Source organism: Staurois parvus, unplaced genomic scaffold (genome assembly GCF_062004578.1).
Source record: "Staurois parvus isolate SC_StPar_1 unplaced genomic scaffold, SC_StPar_1.0 ptg000068l, whole genome shotgun sequence".
In the NCBI taxonomy this organism is placed as follows: domain Eukaryota; kingdom Metazoa; phylum Chordata; class Amphibia; order Anura; family Ranidae; genus Staurois; species Staurois parvus.
The window spans coordinates 1,709,718-1,724,777 of NW_028317864.1; the positions used below are offsets into that span (position 1 = coordinate 1,709,718).

Sequence of the window (15,060 nt, forward strand, 5' to 3'; positions counted from 1 at the left end):
TTTTATGGAGACCAGAAAAATCTTTATTTCTGAAAGTGTAGAGAACTGACTTCTGTGTCACATGTAGCCAACAGACAGAAAAAGTCAGACACTGACCATGACTGGAGAATCCTATGCCCAGCACAACCTGCTGCCAGGACTATAGGGGCATAGCCTGACCGATCTTTATTGGAGAATCCTATGCCCAGCACAACCTGATGCCAGGACTATAGGGGCATAGCCTGACCGATCTTTATTGGAGAACCCTATGCCCAGCACAACCTGATGCCACGACTATAGGGGCATAGCCTGACCGATCTTTATTGGAGAATCCTATGCCCAGCACAACCTGATGCCAGGACTATAGGGGCATAGCCTGACCGATCTTTATTGGAGAATCCTATGCCCAGCACAACCTGATGCCACGACTATAGGGGCATAGCCTGACCGATCTTTATTGGAGAATCCTATGCCCAGCACAACCTGATGCCACGACTATAGGGGCATAGCCTGACCGATCTTTATTGGAGAATCCTATGCCCAGCACAACCTGATGCCACGACTATAGGGGCATAGCCTGACCGATCTTTATTGGAGAATCCTATGCCCAGCACAACCTGATGCCAGGACTATAGGGGCATAGCCTGACCGATCTTTATTGGAGAATCCTATGCCCAGCACAACCTGCAGCCAGGATTATAGAGGCATAGCCTGACCGACCTTTATTGGAGAATCCTATGCCCAGCACAACCTGATACCACGACTATAGGGGCATAGCCTGACTGATCTTTATTGGAGAACCCTATGCCCAGCACAACCTGATGCCACGACTATAGGGGCATAGCCTGACCGATCCTTATTGGTCTGTTGCTGCCATAAGCAGCGTCACTAACAAATGATGAGATGGAGGAGGTGGTAGGCTGGGGCTCAAATCCAGGAACTGGATTCATTCAGTACCCTGCCATCAGGAAGTTTTGGGGTCATCAGTAAAATTTATTAGGGTGCCTACAATGACTTGTGGGTATTTATCATAGTTCAGAAATATCACAGAAAAAAATGATTTCAAAATACAGAATATGAATACCTCCTCTATGTACATTTTAAATCGAAGTTCTATCTAGGGGAGGTGACTCACAATTTATAATATCCTAGCCAGCAATGCAAGTATAGCACTGACTAGTTGTCCTCCCCCCCCCAGTGTAGGGCAATGTGATGGTGACCCTGCAAAGGCCTCTGACCCCTTATTCTCCCCTTCCCAGCACTCCCTGTGCTCATTCCTTTGTCACTGCCGGCCACAATTAAGGTAGGCAGGTGTATGCGATCCCCTCACCTGTGACAGTGCTCAGGCATAGCAATTGGCTGCTAGACTCAATTACTGTTACTTAATCAAGGGAATGATGTCACCCCTCCCTCAGTCGCCAACGCCGGTGATTTCACAGTCAGCTGCAATGCAGGCAAAGGGAGTATAAGGGGTACGGGGGGCCCTTTGCAGAGACACTGTCACTTTGCTGTACATACATATACAGTCCATTGAGAGTGCCAAACAATCCAAAAATCCTAGTTAACTGAATGATAAAATTGATTCATAGCACAATAAAGCTAATGCATTTCAGTAGCCAGGTAGTCCCCCTTCATCGCAGCTGATAGCTTTTCCAGAATGTCTGAGAATGGCTGCTTCCTCTTCAGACAGAAGCAAATAAAGTGGTATAGGTGGCCTCAGAGGCGCTTTCAGTCACACGTGAACAAATGGAATCATGATGGCCTTTCCTTTTGGGATTCCGATTGTAAAGCCACTGAGTGATAAATTAAACTTGTAATGTACTTTTTTTTTCCTAGATCTTTGTGAATGCAGAGGAATCTGATCTGCAGCTCTAGAAGGAGATATTCTGTTTACAACAGACAGTCCCATTCACATTCTGACATTTATATCTAGTCAATATTCTTCTAGATTTAAAACCTGCAGCTAAGGCTGGTTGCTGTTCATAAGGATATGAGGGAAAAAAAAAAATCAAAAAAGGTCAGCGCTAATCCAAAAAAGAGAGAAAAAAACACTGCGTGCAATGGATAAAGATGTACCAGAATCCTATAAAGTGCTATAAACAGAAATTGCAGCAAGAATATGAACTACAGCAACCATCCTTGGCCCCCCAAACCGCATTGGCTGTATTCTGCTATAAAGTAATGTTATCATTATCCTTGCCTTGGACATTTGTTTGCCACTCTCAGTGGATTGTATGTACGTTGATCCTCAACTCTGGCTCCTTTCCCTTTTTCCTGGGTGGTCCCCATTTTTGTGGAGTACTGCTGAAGTAGGGCAAGTGCACCCAGTGACCATTATAGTGACCCTCAGATATTCTGAATCCAGCATCATGTTTGTCCTTGTGTTTGGATTTTGCTGCTCCTTCATGTCCAATCACAGGCTGGGACAGAGAAGTGACCAGGCTGTATTTCTTAACTGCAGCAGAGAAAAATCAGGTCACCAACCTGCCTATGCTGTCTGATAAGCCTGTAAATCTCAGGACTGCATGGACAGAAATGCAAACCCTTCGTATTCAGCAGCTTGTCTACAGTTCTGTAATAATTTCTAAAAATAAGTGTTTTTGTGGAGTGGAATTCCTCGTGTTCACCGGGAATTCACTGGAAGGTGACACTATGTTGTGGTAACTTTTATACTATTATTTTTATTTACTCTTCATCCAGCTATTTGCAGGCCACAGGAAGGAAAGCACAGTCTTAAGGAGGGATCCTAGGAGCACCTGAGTGCTTGGAGGGAGCCATCTGCTTGGGTGGTTACATTTCAGCCTCCTGTTGTGCAGAATTCCCAATTCCATTCTGGCTTATCTGCTGCTGGAAATCACGCCGCGCCTGCCGATTGGATTCCAAAAGATCCTGAAGCTGGGCGTGTAAAAGATCATTCTTCTCTTCTAGGTGATCCAGGCAAGAGTTTATTTGGTCCAACATGAAGTCTAATGCTGCATAATCTGAGGAATTAAAGAGAGAAATAAAATATATTTGAGCCGAATAGAAGATTGTCTACATACAGATTAATGCTGTATCTGGCTAAACTGCCAATAATTGGCATGTGTACAGAGTGAAGACCAGACCCTAGAAAAATGGATGGTGGAGATGTAGATTATCCGAGAATGGCACGGGGGAAGTTGTAAGAATACACAGGGACCTATCACTTGTCCTCACAGACTTTCCTACCACTGCCGCATATTATTTGACCTCTCAAGACTTGCAATCTTATACATGAAGGTAAAAAACCTTCTCTGTGCAGCATCCTCCCCCCCAGCCCCCCTAATATTCACCAAGCCCCCTCTCGATCCAGTGATGTCAATAATGGTTATTGACTTCAATGCAAAATTGGCTCCTATTGACTTCAATTCAAAAAGGGCTCTTTTTAAGTATATATATATAAACTTAAAAAGAGCCCTTTCTGCATATTATTATTATTATTATTATTATTATTATTATTAAACAGGATTTATATCGTGCCAATACAGTTCAATACAAGAGGGTTAGGAGGGCCGTGTGTGTGATTGTATGTCTAGTTTTTGTGTTACTTTCATAAGTTATTTTAAGTTACTGGGTTGTATTTTTTAAATGCATATTCATTTAAATTCATGACAATAATAAAAAAGTCAAATAAAATACAATTTATATAGGTTTCAGTTTTCGGCCAAGTGCATCCTGAATCTTTGGTTTCGGTCCAGAATTTTCATTTTGGTGCACTAGAAGAAGGCAGTGAAATGATGTACCAGGGTTTCCTCTTCTCCTGAATCACCCTCTGCAGCAATATGAAGAGAACACAGGAGGACACCACAGGCTCCGCACTGTGATCTGCAATTGTCAAATGTACAATCCAGGTGCAGTGCTGTGCATTCATTGTGGTATCTTTTGTGGAGTGCTATCCACTCTCCTTTGTAAATAAGGCCCTAAATGTTTACTAGAGACAAATTATAAAATGGCAAAACAATCTCTGCCAATGGCTTGATGAACATTCCAGCAGCCATCCTCGGAGCCTGCAGCCAGCTGATACCTGATGTAACTAGAGCTGGCCAGCACACTACACCCAGCAAAGTTTATAGATAAACATTGTGCAGAGTCTGTGGTATGAGGAATGCAGAGCTCACAGGTCACCACATCTCTATGTGAGCTCATTCCTTCCTACCCTGGAACTAATGTACAGCAGGATGATGGACACATTGGACAACCCCTAGGGAGTATCCTTGTGCTAAGAATGGGGGGTACATAACCGACAAGTATATCATACCCCCCATATCTATTTTTTTTCCTTTTCAGGTACTTGTATAGCGCCGTCAATTTTACTTATCGCTTTTCTCTTCTCCTACTCTACAGCCAGCCTGACATCATCCATTTCTCTACCCACGCAACCAAGGTGACCATAAAGCTAGATTCCCAGCTATGTGCTTTTTCAGTGCGTTTGCACATCTTCAGAAACGCACTACAATCCATGTAACAGTATAATGTACATATGTGTAATGTGCATATATTTAAAGCGCTGCGTACAATGACAGAGCTATACAAGTACCTGTAATATTTATTTCCTATGGGTCCCATTCACATCTATGCAGTTTCCTGCAATGCATTTTTTGGAAAGGCGCAGGTTTTTTTTTTGTTTTTTTTTACAAGTAGCACAGTGCGCTTTTGGCTCCACAGACTTCAATGGAATGGCATGAAAAACGCATAAATAAATATACACACACACATTTTTGTTGCTTTTTCCTGTTTGACGACAGATACCTCCTCTTAGCAGCATCAACACCTACCTTGCCATTGGTCAAAACAAAAAAGCATAACATTAAAAATGCATAAAAAAATGTGCATTAAAATGTAAAACGTACTGGAAAATGCACCACAAGAACACATCAACTGCATATGCATTGATCTGAACCTAGCCTAATGAAGCAAACACTACTCCCTATACTCCTCAGAGAAGAGGAAAGCTAACACATGTCTAGGAGAAGTTTTTGTGTTGTGTTCATCGATGACAATATTCCCTCCCAGTCTAAGTCTTGGAGAACAGCTCTCAGCCTTGGAAAATAAGCTCTCTTAAAATTGAGCATTTTTATTTTTCCCATATGCGCTTGCTGTTTACAGCTAACAATAAATGAAATCATATTATGGTCACTGCTACCCAGATGTTCTTTTATATGGACATTCGTAATAAGCTCTGCATGGTTTGAGATTACCAGGTCCAGCAGAGCATCATTCCTAGTAGGGGCCTCTATGAACTGTACCATAAAATTGTCCTGTAGTAGGTTTAAAAACTTTTGCCCTTTAACTGTTCCTGCAGTACCATTACTCCAGTCAATTTCTGGGTAGTTAAACTCCCCCATTATTATCACTGTCCCAGCCCTTTCAATCTGTGCAAGGAGCTGAAGTGGCACACATCCTTCAAGAAGAACTTACTATGTATTTAGGAGAATCTATCACACATGTCCTTCAAGCAGAACTAACCTGTCTGGGGGAAGTCACACTCCTCCTTTGAAGAGAATTAACACGTCTAGAAGAAGTGGCACACATCCTTCAAGGAGAACTAACATGTCTAAAAGTCGCACACAATTTTGAGAAGAACTAACATGGCTAGAAGAAGTCACATGCGTCCTTGGAGTAGAACTAGCCTGCCTCGAGAAAGTTGCACACGTCCTTTGAGAAAAACGAACTCGTCTAGGAGTCGCTGCACACGTCCTTTGAGGAGAACTAACCCATCTAGGAGTCGCCGCACACGTCCGAGGAGAACTAACCCATCTAGGAGAAGTCGCACACGTCCTTTGAAGAGAACTAACCCATCTAGGAGAAGTCGCACACGCCCTTTGAAGAGAACTAACCCGTCTAGGAGAAGTCGCACACATCCCTGGAGGAGAACTAACCCGTCTAGGAGAAGTTGCACACGATTCTCGAGGAGAACTAACCCATCTAGGAGAAGTTGCACACGACCCTCGAGGAGAACTAACCCGTCTAGGAGAAGTTGCACACGATTCTCGAGGAGAACTAATCCGTCAAGGAGAAGTTGCACACGTCCCTTGAGGAGAACTAACCTGTCTAGGAGAAGTTGCACACAATTCTCGAGGTGAACTAACCCGTCTAGGAGAAGTTGCACACAATTCTCGAGGAGAACTAACCCGTCTAGGAGAAGTCGCACACGTCCCTCGAGGAGAACTAACCCGTCTAGGAGAAGTCGCACACGTCCCTCGAGGAGAACTAGACCGTCTAGGAGAAGCCGCACACGTCCCTCGAGGAGAACTAGCCCGTCTAGGAGATGTTGCACACGACCCTCGAGGAGAACTAGCCCGTCTAGGAGAAGTTGCACACGACCCTCGAGGAGAACTAACCCGTCTAGAAGTTGCACACGTCCCTCGAGGAGAACTAACCCGTCTAGTAGTCGCACACGTCCCTCGAGAACTAACCCGTCTAGAAGTTGCACACGTTCTTGGAGGAGAACTAACCCGCCTAGGAGAAGTCACACACGTCCTTCAAGGAGAACATAGGTGTCCTTTTATGACACAGAGAATAGCTGTGATTCAGAGGATCGCAGCTATTCTCTGGTCATTCACAGTTTATAACACTGCTAAAAGCCTGTGTGTACATATGTAAAGTCGGGTTTAGGAGCTGCTCGTGTATATGAAGCCTAGCACACCCTAGAGGTCCTCCAAGCTGCAGTCACACACACACACAGGTTCGGAATGATAGGTCCCCTTTCGTTGAGCCCTATACAGGCATAGTCACGGCTGGCCTCCTGGAAATGCCCTTTGCTTGGCTGTCAGAGTCTTGTTTAGGTGCATGTCACCTCCCAACAATTTCCATCGCCACGCCTGCAAGGCTTCGTTCACACCCAGTGTTTCATGAATGTGCGTTTTAGTTGTCATACTAAATGCTTAGGGCAGCCGATTCTTCTCAATGGACCTCCACAGGTGCCATAGCAGCTCATGTACTAACATGGGAAATCTGCTCCGCTTGTTGCGTTTCTAGCACCATTAATGATGAATGGCACCACAAGTGTGACGTGTTTTCCACGCATTTCGTGAACGTGCTTTTGCATGCGATCTCAGGTGTGAATGAAGCCTGTGTGAGAGGGGCCTCAGTCACTGAACTCCTATCCACACACCTGGCTGGGGCAGCCAAGCACAGCAGCATGTCCAGAGAGGTCAGCTATGGCCGCACACAGGACAATAGAGAAGAGCGCTCACCTTCCTCCCCGGACACCTCACCCATAGGAATCTGTGGGTCACCATTAGGTCCTGACATTCTGCCTCTAGGTCATGTGACTGCCGATCATGTAACTCCCTGGGCAGCGGTGACGTAGCCGGCGCTCTCAGCCTATAGCTGGCTGGAGCGGGTCATGTGCCGGGGTACTGGGAGCAAGAGGTGGGCGGGGCCAAGGTGCAGGGAACATGGCTGCTTACAGGGTACACGAGCTGGGCGCTCTGGCCGGGTACTGGAAAGCTGGCATAGCGGGATTAGGCAGCGGGCTGGCAGCCAGGGGGGCTCTGCGGAACTGTAGTGGATATGTGTGTCTGCAGAGCCGGCGCAGCTTTCTATCCTCCTCTCCACACACAGGGCTGACCCCCCTCACTGCCGCCTGGAGAAGGTACACCACAGGCTGGAGGGGTCAGGAGGAGGAGAGCAGAGGGGGGCGGAGAAGGGGGTGGGGAGTGGTGATTGTGGTAGGTGGAGCCTTGGGGGTCATACATTCCATGAACTATGTCCTGGCCGAGGAGGAGGAGACACAGGTATGACCACACTTGTCTATATACTGTATATACAGAGAGAGAGCGCGGGGGAGGGGACATTGGGACTGAGCCCCCCCAATACAAACCTGTATACAGAGAGAGTGGGGGAGGGGACATTGGGACTGAGCCCTCCAATACAAACCTAAATACAGAGAGAGTGGGGGGAGGGGACATTGGGACTGAGCCCTCCAATACAAACCTGTATATAACCACTAAATGAGAGAGAGAGGGGGGAACATTGGGACTGAGTCCTATATACAAACCCAGTATCTCACAGAAGTGAGTCCACCCCTCACATGTTTGTAAATATTTGATGCTATCTTTTCATGTGACAACACTGAAGAAATGACACTTTGCTACAATGTGACGTAGTGAGTGTACAGCTTGTAAGTCCCCCATGTAAGCAATGCGTACCCATGCGGAGTCCCCCATGTAAGCAATGCGTACCCATGCGGAGTCCCCCATGTAAGCAATGCGTACCCATGCGGAGTCCCACCATATAAACAATGTATATCCATGCGGAGCCCCCCCATGGAAGATTTACCCTCTTCCTGACATTTTTAGGGATACGGCGCTGCGTTACTGAGAATTGCGCAGTCGTGCAATGCTGTACATACACCGCGTTCCAAATTATTATGCAAATTCTATTTAAGTGCCACAAAGATTAAATATTTTGTTTTTCAGTTTAACTCATGGATGGCATTGTGTGTCAGGGCTCTTTTGATCACTGAAAACAATCTCGGACACGTGTGATAATTAGATTGGCCGGTGAGCCCAATTTAAGGACAAACTACTAAAGGAGGGTGTTCCACATTATTAAGCAGAGCACCATTTTCAAGCAATATGGGGAAGAAAAAGGATCTCTCTGCTGCCGAAAAGAGTGAAATAGTTCAATGCCTTGGGCGAGGTATGAAAACATTCGATATTTCACGAAAACGTAAGCGTGATCATCGCACTATTAAGAGATTTGTGGCTGATTCAGAGCACAGATGGGTTTGTGCAGATAAAGGCACATTGAGGAAGATTTCTGCCAGATCCATGCATCGGATAAAGAGGGCAGCTGCTAAAATACCATTACATAGCAGCAAACAGATATTTTAGCTGCTGGTGCCTCTGCAGTCCCACAGACATCAAGGTGTAGAGTCCTCCAGAGTCTTGCAACTGCATAAACCTTCTATTCGGCCACTAATAACCAATGCTCACAAGCAGAAATGGCTGCATTGGGCAGAAAAATACATGAAGACTAATTTTCAAACAGTTCTGTTCACTGATGAGTGCCGTGCAACCCTGGATGGTCCAGATGGATGGAGTAGTGGATGGTTGGTGGACGGCCACCCTGTTCCAACAAGGCTGCAACGTCAGCAAGGCGGTGGTGGAGTCATGTTTTGGGCCGGAATCATGGGAACAGAGCTGGTCAGCCCCTTTAGGGTCCCCGAAGGTGTAAAGATGACCTCTGCAAAGTATGTGGAGTTTATGAATGACCACTTTCTTCCCTGGTACAGAAGAACTATGCTTTCCATAATAAAATCATCTTCATGCATGACAATGCACCATCTCATGCTGCAAAGAATACCTCTGCATCAATGGCTGTTATGGGGATAAAAGGAGAGAAAGTCATGGTGTGGCCTCCCCCCCTGACCTCAATCCTATTGAGAACCTTTGGAGCATCCTCAAACAAAAGATCTATGAGGGTGGGAGGCAGTTTACATCCAAACAGCAGCTCTGGGAGGCTATTCTGACATCTTGCAAACATATTCAAGCAGAAACTGTCCAAAAACTCACAAGTTCAATGGTTCAAGACTTGTGAAGCTGCTATCAAATAAGGGGTCCTATGTTACAATGTAACGTGACCTGTTAAAATGTTTAAAAAGTTAAATGTTGTTAAAAGTTTGATTGAAATAGCTTTTGATTTCAGTAAATATGCTACAAACACAACAAATGACAATTTTCAGTTCTTTACAACCTATAAAGTGTTTTCAAACTTACTGTGCGTAATAATTTGGAACACTGCATTGTACGTTTTATATGTTTAAAAAAAATACTGTTATCATTAGGAGGTTTGTTCAATAAAATTTGAATTGTACTCTTAACCACTTGACCTCCAGAGGATTTACCCCCCTTAATGACCAGGCCTCTTTTTGCTACTAGGCGCTGCACTAATTCAACTGATAATTGCGCGGTAATGCAATGCTGCACCCAAACGAAATTTACGTCCTTTTTTTCACACAAATAGAGCTTTCTTTTGGTGTAATTTGATCACCTGTGCGCTTTTTATTTTTCACGCTATAAACAAAAAAAGGCCAAACATTTTGAAGAAAAACGATATTTTTTACTTTCAGCTATAAAAAATATATAGTAAACTCAAAGTTGGTTATAAATTTAGGCCAAAATGTATTCTGCTCCATGTTTTTGGTAAAAAAAAAATCCCAATAAGTGTATATTGATTGCTTTGTGTGAAAGTTACAGTGTCTACAAACTATGGTATAGATACTGCAATTTACGCCATATTTTTGCTATACAGCGCTGCGCTAGTTTAACGGACAATTGCGCGGTCATGCAAAACGGTACATAAATTTACATCCTTTTTTTCCCACAAATTGAGCTTTCTTTCGGTGGTATTTGATCGCCTGTGCGGTTTTTATTTTTTGCGCTATAAAAAAAAAAGGCTGACAATTTTGAGGGAAAAAAACATTTTGGACTTTTTGCTATAAAACATGTCCAGTAAAAAAAAAATGTAAAAATCAAATTTAGTCATAAATTTCTGCCAAAATGCATTCTGCGACATGTCTGTGCTAAAAAAAAAACCCAATACATGTAAATTAATTGGTTTACGTGAAAGTTATAGCGTTTACAAATGGCGGGAAAGATACTGGGATTTTTAGTTTTTTTTTTTTATACTAATAATGGCGGCAATCAGCGACTTATGGCGGCGATCAGCGACTTATGGCGGGACTGCGGCGGACATTCTGACACTGGGGGAGTACTGACTTGGGGTCACTGACATCCCCAGTGACACCAATACAGTGATCAGTGCAAAAAAAAAAACACTGACACTGTACTAATGGCACTGGGGAGGAAGGGGTTAAGTTTATTATACAGGGAAAGGGTTAACTTTGTGAAGGGAGTGTTTTACTAGGGGGTGGGGGTGTGTACTGCAGGGAACATCGCTGATCGGGAGAGAGAAACTCCTTCTGTCCCGATCAGCGTGTCCTGGAGTTGTCAGGGAACTGACAGAAAGCACAGCTACTGCAGCTGTGCTCTCTGTCAGCGATTGCCGCCGATCGCTGGGACATAGCCGGTAACGACCGGCTGTGACCCGGCGACTGACATCCGCGGCTGTGATCGGCGGGACAGGTAGGGCGGTAGCGTGCCTCGCGCGTGCCCCCTACCTGTTTTAAAAACACGTTTTAAAATGTGGTTTTGCCCAGCCGTGCTGCCCTGCCGCTGTATTTCTACAGTGGCTGGGCGGCATGTGGTTAATAGTTGATAACATGAGAATTATGCTGACTGTTATTTACATCAATTATTTAGGTAAATGAAAAAAATATAATTTGCATAATAATTTGGAACACGGTGTAAATGTATGTCTTTTTTCTTCCCACAAATAGAGCTTTCTTTCGGCGGTATTTGATCACCTCTGCAGTTTTTACTTTTTGCATTATAAAAAAGGAACGACAATTTTGAAAAAAATAAAAAAATATTTTTTATTTTCTACTATAAAACATAAGCAATATAAAAAATGTAAAAGTCAAAATTTTTCATAAATTTAGGCTAAAATGTATTCTGCAACTTATTTTTGTTAAACAAAAATCCCAATAAGCGTATACTGAAAGGTTTGCGCAAAAGTTATAGCGTCTACAAACTATGGGACATATACTGGAATTTATTTGATACATTTTTTTATACTAGTAATGGTGGCAATCAGTGACTTATAGCGTGACTGTGATATTACAGCGGACATTTTTACTCTGACACTTTGTAGAAACCAGTAACACTAATGCAGTGAACAGTGCTAAAAATATGCACTGACACTGTAAACAATGCAAATCCATATGGAGTAACTCCCCCCATATAAACATTGCATACACCTTTGTGGGCCTTGGTACAAATAAAAGATTGATGTAAAAATTTTTTTTTAAATTGATTTATTGCTGCCAGTACAATCCCATATACTTGGGGAATTTTTACAGTTTGTCGACAGAAATTTTGGGATGTGGGCAAATGTCAGAGGCTAACCCCTGTGGTTTTATGTAATCCTGAAAATAGAGATACAATTATATTTTAAGGCCAATTCCAATCTTCACATGTGTGGTTTTGTGCGGAGCATTCTATTCATACTGTACATTGCTGCAGTTTGCCAATGGTTTCCTATGACTGAATCTAGAAAAGAAAGGAGTTGTACAATGTACTTATACTGTGGCCTGCAAAAGGCAGGAAAGGAGTCCTTTGGGAAGATACCCCTTTGACTTGGTTACTTGTCCTACAAGGTGTATACAATTCATCTATGTGTTTAAAATAGAAGTGTGGCTTTTTTCCCCCCAAATTTTGTCCCCCACAGCCTCTAAGGTTGAGAACTTGGCTATCACGACCATTTATTGCTAAGTTCTCACCGCCGCCGTTAGCAGAGAGTGGTGACTGTCAGTCACTGCTCTCTGCTCTGCCCCAACCCCCGAGCTCACTGGAACGCTGATTTGTGGAGGAGGGGCAGCTGGCTAAGGCTTTCGGCAGATCGCGGACATGCTGAGCTAGGTGCGGCTTCAGGCTCTGGGGTGGATCCCGACTTTAAAGTTGAGATCTTTCCCCAGCCTGAACCGACGATTTTACTTTCAAGAATGATTTTACAAGTGTCTGAATGGCAGGTTCCTGTGGGTGGAAAAGTGTAATGTAGAGTACTGCGCCTGTGTAGTCACTGTGGAAGCAGATAACAGACTACTGTTGAAAGACAATACTGCATGAGTTTAGCTAAACCTGGTCGTCAGTCCATCTCATGGTATTCCTGTGAGCCAACTGCAGAAACAGAATTCATATTTCATCCAGGTCTTCCCTATTCTCTTGCCAAGTATGGCGACATTGCTCATTGCACTATACAGTGCAGACCAACTGAATGTAAACAGAGCAATGTTTACACTGTACTGGGACTAGCTGACATATCTTAAAGCACTTGGGATACGTTACAGCTGATACTTGCAGAACTGATTAGTGTTCTTGGCTATATTAGTGTTACTAAACCCACAACAGTAAAATCAGTCTGTATATGCAGTAAAACATGGTTGTTATACCCACTGTGGAACCTAAGGGGTTAATCCTCCACATTGTATAAAAAGGCTGTATGATCCTGACTTCTCTGATCCTCACCTTCTTCTGCTGTCCCCAATCCATCTGATTGTACAGAGCTCTAGGAGTCACTCTGCACATGTTCAGTTTAGTGTGTATTGCTAGAGAGTTTTTTTTCTTTGGGAGGGTGCATGTGATCAGCACAGGGCCATCAGGGGTCATGCAGCCTCATAGGAGAATTAAAACTTTTCCTACAAGCTTTAACCAGTGCTCAGCTGGACACTGAAAGAAGTCACAAAGCTTCTATATACTGCTGATGTTAAAAGGTATTTAGCAGTTTTTATTTACTTAAATAATTGCATTTCCATGTTGTTTGTACTGTGGGAGACCAGATATAGTGAATGCAGGGTCCGGGGAGACCAGATATAGTGAATGCAGGGTCCGGGGAGACCAGATATAGTGAATGCAGGGTCCTGGGTTTAGTAACACTTTAAGAGAGCTCATTTGTTTACAAGTACAATTATCCTGTAATGTGGGACAGTGTTTCTTCTTAATTTAAGGAACAAAGCATTTTTAGTTTAAATCATTCTTTTTATCCTTTTCAGGTCCCGGTGGGTGGTCTACAGCTTACACTGTACCAGTACAAAACCTGTCCCTTCTGCAGTAAGGTGCGAGCCTTCTTGGACTATCACCAGCTGCCACATGATATAGTGGAAGTGAATCCAGTCATGAGGAAAGAGATTAAATTCTCCACCTATAGAAAGGTTCCCATCCTGTTGGCTAATGCTGGCTGCCCTATTGTGAGTTTGTTTATACTATATAAGCTCTTGTAGATTTCTTTTATGTTAAAGTTTATTTTACATGCTTTGCTTTAACCACTTGCCTACCAGGCACTTGTACCCCTTCCTACCCAGGCCAATTTTAAGCTTTCAGCGCTGTTGCATTTTGAATGACAATTGCACGGTCATGCAACACTGTACCCATTTGAAATTTGTATGATTTTTTTTCAAATTCAAAACTCAAATAGAGCTTTTTGGTGGTATTTAATTGCCACTGGGTGTTTTATTTTTTGCGCTATAAAAAAAAAAAGCTCTTCGTTTCTATTATAAAATTTTGCAAACAGGTAATTTTTCTCCTTCACTGATGTGCATTGATTAAGTTGCACTGATGGGCACTGATAGGCGGCACTGATGGGTGGCACTGCTGGCCAGCACTGATGGGCACAGGTGGGTGGCACTGGTGGGTACTGATCTGTTTTCTGACAATTGCTGGTTATCGGCAGTGACAGAATGAGAAAAGTTCAGCTGACAACCGGCAACCGCATTTACCCAATCTGCTGTGTCATTGGACACAGCTGATCACGTGGTAAAAGGCTGCTGTGATTGGCCTTTTACCACATCACGTGGTCAGCTGTGTCCGTAGGACACAGAGATCACGGAGATCGCCTGGTGCGCGCCCCTGGGGGCACGCGAGAGGGCATGTTCCGGGAGGACATCATATGACGCCCTACCAGAATTGGACAACTGCTCTGTAGTCATAATTCGGCTATAGCCCGGTTGTCAAGTGGTTAAAGAAAGACTCAAAAAAAGTTTTAAAATATTCTGCTGGGTTACAAATGGTTAAATATTAGGAGGTGTATGCCACCTCTTGGAGCGCAGCCTGTTCTTACAATTTACAGTTTCACTGATGCCAGGAGGTGCTCCGCACATTGGTTAAATGTATCACACCTGAGCTACAGACAAACAGCCAATTTTACAGATGGAATACATATAAGGGAGTTGATTCATCTGCCTAAGGATTTGTATTTTTGTCCAGTCCTGAGCTCTAGCACAGTCTTGTCTGGCAGGGTAGGAAACCTGAATTTTCTCTGTTGCAATTACTGGTCTTGTCCCTCTCCCAGTGTCAAGGTCCTACCTTTTCCCAGAGGTTATGTTACTCCATGTGCTGGCATCCATCTTGGATTTATGCTGAGCATGGTGGGAAGCTTTTATGCCTTCAGGTCTCTGAGGTCCATCCCCCAGAGGGGTGTGGCTGAGTACATATAAGCCTG

General features: G+C 43.9%; 2 protein-coding genes across 3 annotated transcripts in view; one reads left to right on the plus strand and one right to left on the minus strand.

The window, feature by feature from the left end:
- BBLN (bublin coiled coil protein) lies at positions 1-7,613 on the minus strand. The gene is made up of 2 exons (XM_089669016.1): positions 7,194-7,613; positions 1-2,960 (listed from the first exon to the last, which is right to left on the minus strand). The coding sequence occupies exons 1-2, from the start codon at positions 7,249-7,251 to the stop codon at positions 2,770-2,772; spliced, it is 249 nt and encodes an 82-aa protein (XP_089525142.1). The 5' UTR covers positions 7,252-7,613; the 3' UTR covers positions 1-2,769.
- Positions 7,361-15,060, plus strand: part of PTGES2 (prostaglandin E synthase 2) — a 22,511-nt gene continuing 14,811 nt past the window's right edge. The window contains exons 1-2 of one of the 2 annotated variants that reach the window (XM_089669014.1): positions 7,361-7,736; positions 13,616-13,810. In XM_089669014.1, coding sequence (XP_089525140.1) covers positions 7,398-7,736; positions 13,616-13,810 — 534 coding nt within the window. In that variant the 5' untranslated portion in view covers positions 7,361-7,397. The remainder of the gene's footprint in view (positions 7,737-13,615; positions 13,811-15,060) is intronic. The other variant, XM_089669015.1, reaches the window with a different exon arrangement.